This window comes from Crocuta crocuta, unplaced genomic scaffold (genome assembly GCF_008692635.1).
Source record: "Crocuta crocuta isolate KB4526 unplaced genomic scaffold, BGI_CrCroc_1.0 scaffold30, whole genome shotgun sequence".
NCBI lineage: Eukaryota > Metazoa > Chordata > Mammalia > Carnivora > Hyaenidae > Crocuta > Crocuta crocuta.
Genome location: NW_027528345.1, coordinates 12,991,829 through 12,997,875, shown reverse-complemented (window position 1 = coordinate 12,997,875; position 6,047 = coordinate 12,991,829). Strand labels below are relative to the sequence as shown.

The following is a 6,047-nucleotide window of genomic DNA, read 5'->3' as shown; positions in this document are numbered from 1 at the left end:
CTCTCAGTCAGCTCTTCCTTCCACCTGCTGGGATTAGCATGTGGGCAAAGGAGGCAAACAAACACGTATTCAGCACCCAGGGAACACCAGGTATTGTCACAGACCACTACAAAGGAAGAACAAGACTGAAATCCTCCCTTTGTCATTTACCAGCTGTGTGCCTTCAGGCAAATGACCCAAATATTTTAAGCCACAGTTTCCTCCTCCCCAACACCGGGGCAAAAGTGCCTACCTCAAAAGGTTATTGTAAGCTCAAAGTGAGGTAGTGGAGGTAGTGCATGGGGCTGGCCCATGGGAAGGGCTCAGTAAATAAGAATTGCCTTCCCTATTTAGTAGGATGTAATAGAAGGGTAAGTGCTTTGAGACTTCCTCTTTGTTGGACTTCTGCTGAGGATTAACTATTAATCCTTTCTCTCTCTTTCCCCATTGTGTCCAAGGGTTAGTGTTACAAACGAGGTCACAACCTCAGACCAAGGCCATGGCCCCATATTTCCCCTCCTCTTGCTCCCTGGTGGGTGGTTGGGTGAGGCTTGAGGGCTGGAAACCTCTGCCAATGGCCGTCTCCTGCATCCCAANGGGGGGGGGGGGGGGGGGCAGATAGAGAGAAGGGCAGAGGCTCCATATATGTGAGAGGCAGACACAGAGACATAGGCCAGAGACCCCCAATACAGCTTTATTAACATCCCCAGCCAATACCAACCACTGTCCATGTGTGGGGTCCCAGGGGTGAGGGGGACATGGGGAAAGGGCCTGAAGGTGGAGTGTGGGGCGCAGGGCCCCTGAGTTACTCATCACTCAACAAATGACCCAAGATGACAGCCCCATGCTCCTGCCAGTGGTCCTGCAGCCCCCACCCCACAGCCTTAGCCACTGCTCCCGGTGGGGCAGGAGGAGCCTCCGTCGCCCTCTGAGGACCCCGGCAGGGGCTGGCCCATCCGATCCACACACCAGCAAGGACCTCTGCGCTGGCCCTGGGAGGAGCGGCACTGGGGAGAGAAGATTAGGATCAGAGGTGCAGCACTGAGGCCCCAGCAGGAGGGATGGGAGGGTTTGTGGGTGGGGAGATGGCCTGTGGACCCCATGTCTGAGTGTGCAGAGAGCTCTGAGGCTCTCGGGACAAGGAGACTCTCTGGGTTCCCTTCTCCACCCACAAAATGGTGCCCATTCTTCTAGGCAGAAGAGGAGTTCTCCAGGTGTGTTTCCCACACCAATAGCAGGCACCAGGTGCTGTGTTAGAAATGCAAATTCTCGGGCTCTGCGGAGAGGGCTTGGCCCTCTGTGGGTTCACAGCCCTACTTGACTCTGAGCCGTCTCACAGATGTGAACCTCTGAGTCAGGCAGTCTGGCTCCTCTACCACAGTGTGTGGCTATTTGTTTTGTTTGTGTGGGCCCTAAAGTTGGGAGATCCTTAAAGGCCAAGGTCTTCTTTGTGACCCTTTGTTTTTGTTGTTGTTGTTAATGTTTGTTTATGTATTTATCTATCTATGTATCCACTTATTTATTTTGAGAGAGAGTGAGCACCGGGAAAGGGCCCAGAGAGATCAAGGCAGAGAGATAGGGGGACAGAGGATCTGAAGCAGGCTCTGAGCTGACAGCAGACAGCACAATGCAGGGCTTTGTGCTCACCCATACACCGTGAGATCACATCCCGAGTCGGATGCTTAACCGACTGAGCCACCCAGGTGCCCCTCTTTGTGCCCTTTTGTAAATTCTCCCTCCCCCATTCCTGGTAGGAGCTGTGTGCCACAGGACCAAGGGGAGGAGAGGAGGTGAGGGGCCTCACCTGCCGCTTCCGGTAAAAGCCTCGATGGTCACAGTTAGGCACGTAGAGGGTCTGAGCCCCTCGATACACTTCGGTCTGGAGTTGCTGCAGCACCGAGTCCAGATGCCTGCGGCACGGGCCCTGGGGGAAGGGAGAGTAGGCAGCTCAGGACCGGTCCAGTCCAGCTCCACTGTACATCCCCCTGGCGCCACCAGCCAGGCTCCCAGGACGCCTGTGGGAGCCTTCTCCAAGCCCAAGGGGTCAGCCTCAGATGGGTGTGTCTGGGACTCCCCACCCCTCATGCTCCATGCCATTCGCAAACGCACCATCTCGGTGTCTTGGACAACCCCTGGACTGGGCCGGTTGGGAGTGGTAGAGGTCCCCGGATTCCTCTGTTGGTCTCTTCGGTTCACATCCTGTGGGCGAGTGGTCCCTGCTTGGGGTTTACTCTCCTTAGGATTCTCCCCTACAGCCACAAGAGAAATGGGGGAAGAAAAGAAGAGTCCAGAAATCAGCCAGATGTCAAAGACCAGAACCAAATGGAAGAGAGCCTTGCTCACCTTGACTCCCCCAAGTGGGAGAAAGAGAGGGGCTTTCCAAGTAGTAGAAACGAGGGCGGTTAGAACCTGGCTTCAGTTACTTTCTCTGACAAATGGTGATATTAGCTTTCCTGACGAAAAACCCCGGACTAGTTTTAAGGCTTATAAGGGAGAAGCACTTTGGAAAGCAAAAATCGAGGACAAGTACAAATACATTGGGAGGCCTTGGGCCTGGGGAGAAAAAAAACCTGGCTGTTCCCCCTGAGGCCAGCAGGGGGTGCACCAAACCAGGGAGATGAGACAGAAGAGCAAGGGATGTGGGAGGGGGTTAGCAGGGACCCAAGTGGAATGTGTGTCCCCGCTGTGACCCTGCTGTGACTCAGCCCACCCCTCCCAGGCTTTAGACATGCTTACTTTCGGGGCGCTTGCAGTGGGGGCCTCTCCCTTCTGGTTTCCCATAGCTCAGCCTAGCTCAACCCCAGTGATCCCTGGAGCAGGTACGATTCAGCCCTTAACCAGGACAGGTAGAGGGCAGGTTGCAAAGATGCAGGGAATGAAGGGTTTCTGACCTGCAGGCTGCTCTTGGCTCTGGAGAAGTGTCACACGTGGTATCTGAGGGGCCTGGGGAGAGCTCAGGATGGGGGGAGGTGAGGAAATAAATCAGGGCCTCAGGGTGAGGGAAAGGCAGGGAGGAGAGTGTGTGCACTGCCCGGAAATTGCCCCAGCTGTAAAATTAGATAGTATGGCCCCTAAAGGGATCGTCTCTCCCTTTCCATGCCCAAGGACAAGCTCCCTGCAAGTCGCCCTTCCTCAGACCTAGACACTTGCTCCCACCTGCCTACTACCTGCAACCCAGGAGCAATTTCCTCTGCAATCCTGACTCTGATCCTTCTTCCTCCCCCTTTCTCAGATCTTGCCTCTCATTCCCTCCATTAGGACCCTACCACGACCATGCTCCCACTGTCTCCTCAGACCCACCTACACACCCCTTTCTATGAGGACCCCTGGCAGTTTGGACCCAGGCATTTGAGACTGAAAGAAACTTCAAGTTAATTTCTGATCCCTTCCCATGGAAGCAACCAGGAGATCAGATGCCCCTGGTTGGGGGGCAGGGGAGGGGCTGCTTTTATTTCCTGCCCTATCTTTCCCTGCTGTCCCCCATCTTTTGGGTTCTGACTCACTTCTGTCCCATCCACCCAATGACTCAGCCTTCTATTTTCCTCCCTAGGGTAGGGCGGGGTAGGGTGGGAGGAGGGTTCTGAGCAACTTTAAATCATAACCCTGATTTGGCAGATTCCTTCTTTTCCCACCTCTATCCCATCCTCTTGAGCCCCCCAGAACCTGCCCTCTGACCCTAGTGTAGTCTGAAACAATTCAGGATTTGGAACATCTTCTGTTCTAGGCCCTATGTTCAGGTGCTTCGGACACCCTGATAATAAAAGGAGAGGAGAGGGTATTCCTCCAACGTGTGTGTGCAGGATTGGGGAGTCTGGGTTCCCTTCCCCCCTTGGAATCTGGGAACATCCGGGTCCTTTCTCCAGCTCCGGGGTCCAGGCAGGCGAGGAGCTGGGATGCTGTGAAAAGGCATGGACCTAAACTCTTCCATCCTCACCTTTCCCCTCAAGAGAAAATAGAAAGGGCAAGAAGGTGGGGAGCTCAGACATTTCCCTGCTTTATCCCCAGGGCCCCTAGCTGTACCCCAGCCTTCTAGCGGCTCCCCGCACTTGCCACTTCACCCCCCAAACGTGACCTTCTGGGTTAGGAAGAGGAAGTATCTATGGCCGAACCCAGAGGCTTGCAGGGCTGCCCGCGGCCTCCTTTCCAGGGAGACCCTGCCTGCAGCCTTGCGGGTCTCACGTGGGCGGGGCAGGGGCGNTCACCCGAGGACGCGCGCGCCCGGCGGCAGCGGCCGCGGCCCAGCAGCAGCGCCCGCAAAGGCGCTTCGTCTTCCTCGGGCGGCTGGCACTGCAGTCCTGGGGCGCAGTTAGGGGTGTAGACCCCGCACTGCTGCCCCTCCCTCCTGAGACAGCCCCCAGCTTCCTTACAGCCCTCCGCCGGCGGCCCCCCATCCTCCTCCACGCAGCCCCCTGGACAACCCGCCTGCACCCCCTGCCCGCAGCCTGGGCACCGTGCCAAGGCGGCTTCTGAGCGGGCAGCGAGCAGCAGAGTTAGCAGCAGCAGGGGCGGCAGCAGCCTGCGGGGGGTCATGGTCAGGATTTTTGCCCCGTCCACTCCTCCCAGCGCAGTCGTAGCACAGCTGCTGCCCGCCGCCGCCCCTCCGCCTTAAGTAGCCGTCGGTCAGGGGCCGGGCCCTTTAAGAGCCAGGTGAAGGGGGGTGGGGGAGAAGGCAGTGGCATTCCCTAAACTGGGTGGGACTGGAGAGGCTCCCCCCCCACCTGGTCCTCCCCACTTTTCTCTCCCCACTCCCTTCCCAGTTTCTGTTTACTTCCCAAATTACTCTGATTTTTCTTGCTTTGTTCCCGGGACTCTCGGAGGGCGGAATTTGGGAGCTGGACAGCTGGCTGGAGGCACTGGAGGGTGGGGAGGGGTGGAAGAAGGAGAGAACGGGAATTGGATGAAGGGAAAAGCCTTGAATCCAGTGCGAGTGTCTGTTGTGTCGGGGGTGAAGGGGACGCAGGGACTCTGGTGGGGAGGGAACGACAGTCTGAAAGGGACAGGGAAGGGATGGTGTGTGGGAATCACGAGAGAGATGTGTGCCAAGGGAAAGAGAGAAGGCAGAGATGATGGATAATGGGGTCTCAGGATAACCCACCGCTGATGGGAGAAAGTAGCCCAAGGGAGAGGCAAGGAGGAGCCGGGCCTGAGATGTTAGTGTGGGAAAATGTGGGCCAGGGGGCCAGACTGGGCTCAGGTGATTGAAGGAGTTGGGGGGAGCAAGGGGGAGAGATGGGGAGAGGGTGGGGAAGCACACCTTGAATGAATAGGCTTTAACAGTAGGATTAAAGTAAGGTCTTGGGAGTATCCCAGAGGGCCCGGTATGCAAGGGTGACAATGCTCTGAACACCTGGGAGGTAGGGACAAGGTAGTGGTAGGGATTGGCCCATTGAATTAGGGAGGTGTTGGTGTATGGGGTGGGGGGGGAGGGGGTTGGAGCACAAGTTAGCAGGAACCCACACTCTGGATGCTCTTGGGAACAGTGGGCAGAAAACAGGCCCCCCCCTTCTGTCATTCATCCAGGTCAGCCCACTCCTCCATTCCTTTCCTTTCTTAGAATCTGCCCCTCCACCCCCCACCCCAGGCATAACCCATTGGGTTTTCTGGATTCATCAAGTTTTGCTTTGTCCAGGGGGCCACTGGACCTGGAGAGTCTGGGTATTTCTTCCAGCTGGGCAGCCTTCACCACACTGGTCTGTCTACCCCACCCCCACCGCCCACAGCCCCCACAGTGGCTCTCCGGGACACTGCCCCACCCATCCCCAGCCTCCTAGCCTTCCTAGAGGCAGGAAGAAGGACCGCTTCCTTTGGCAACTCACACCCGCCCTGCTCTGGATTACGCAACAAGGGCCATCTCATTCTTTCCTAAAACAAGAGCTCTGGGCAGTGGCTAAGTTTAAATTCTGGGCCCCCAAGCAATAATGTCAGCAAGGGCTTCCTGAACTTTGAGGTAAATACAAAAAAGAACTTCATCCCCAGTACCTCTCCGCCCCCTTCCCTGGCCACCCTGGGACCCTAGAACATGAATTTGGGGAGCAGTGCCTTGCGGTAGCTCTGAGGCACTGACGCAG

The 6,047-nt window shown here is 56.7% G+C and overlaps 1 protein-coding gene across 1 annotated transcript; it reads right to left on the bottom strand.

Annotated features, from left to right (window-relative positions):
• Positions 1–648: 648 nt before the first annotated feature.
• On the bottom strand, positions 649–4,572 carry IGFBP6 (insulin like growth factor binding protein 6). The gene is made up of 4 exons (XM_077753615.1): positions 4,182–4,572; positions 2,089–2,228; positions 1,784–1,903; positions 649–986 (listed from the first exon to the last, which is right to left on the bottom strand). The coding sequence occupies exons 1-4, from the start codon at positions 4,507–4,509 to the stop codon at positions 864–866; spliced, it is 711 nt and encodes a 236-aa protein (XP_077609741.1). The 5' UTR covers positions 4,510–4,572; the 3' UTR covers positions 649–863.
• Between the last annotated feature and the right edge of the window lie 1,475 nt (positions 4,573–6,047).

Coding starts and splice junctions, on each gene's coding strand:
- IGFBP6 (XM_077753615.1), bottom strand. CDS start 4,509: ATGACCCCCCGCAGGCTGCTGCCGCCCCTGCTGCTGCTAACTCTGCTG. Junction 1,904..2,088: donor TTGTCCAAGACACCGAGATG/GTGCGTTTGCGA, acceptor CCCTTCCCCCAG/GGCCCGTGCCGCAGGCATCT. Junction 987..1,783: donor GCTTTTACCGGAAGCGGCAG/GTGAGGCCCCTC, acceptor TTCTCTCCCCAG/TGCCGCTCCTCCCAGGGCCA.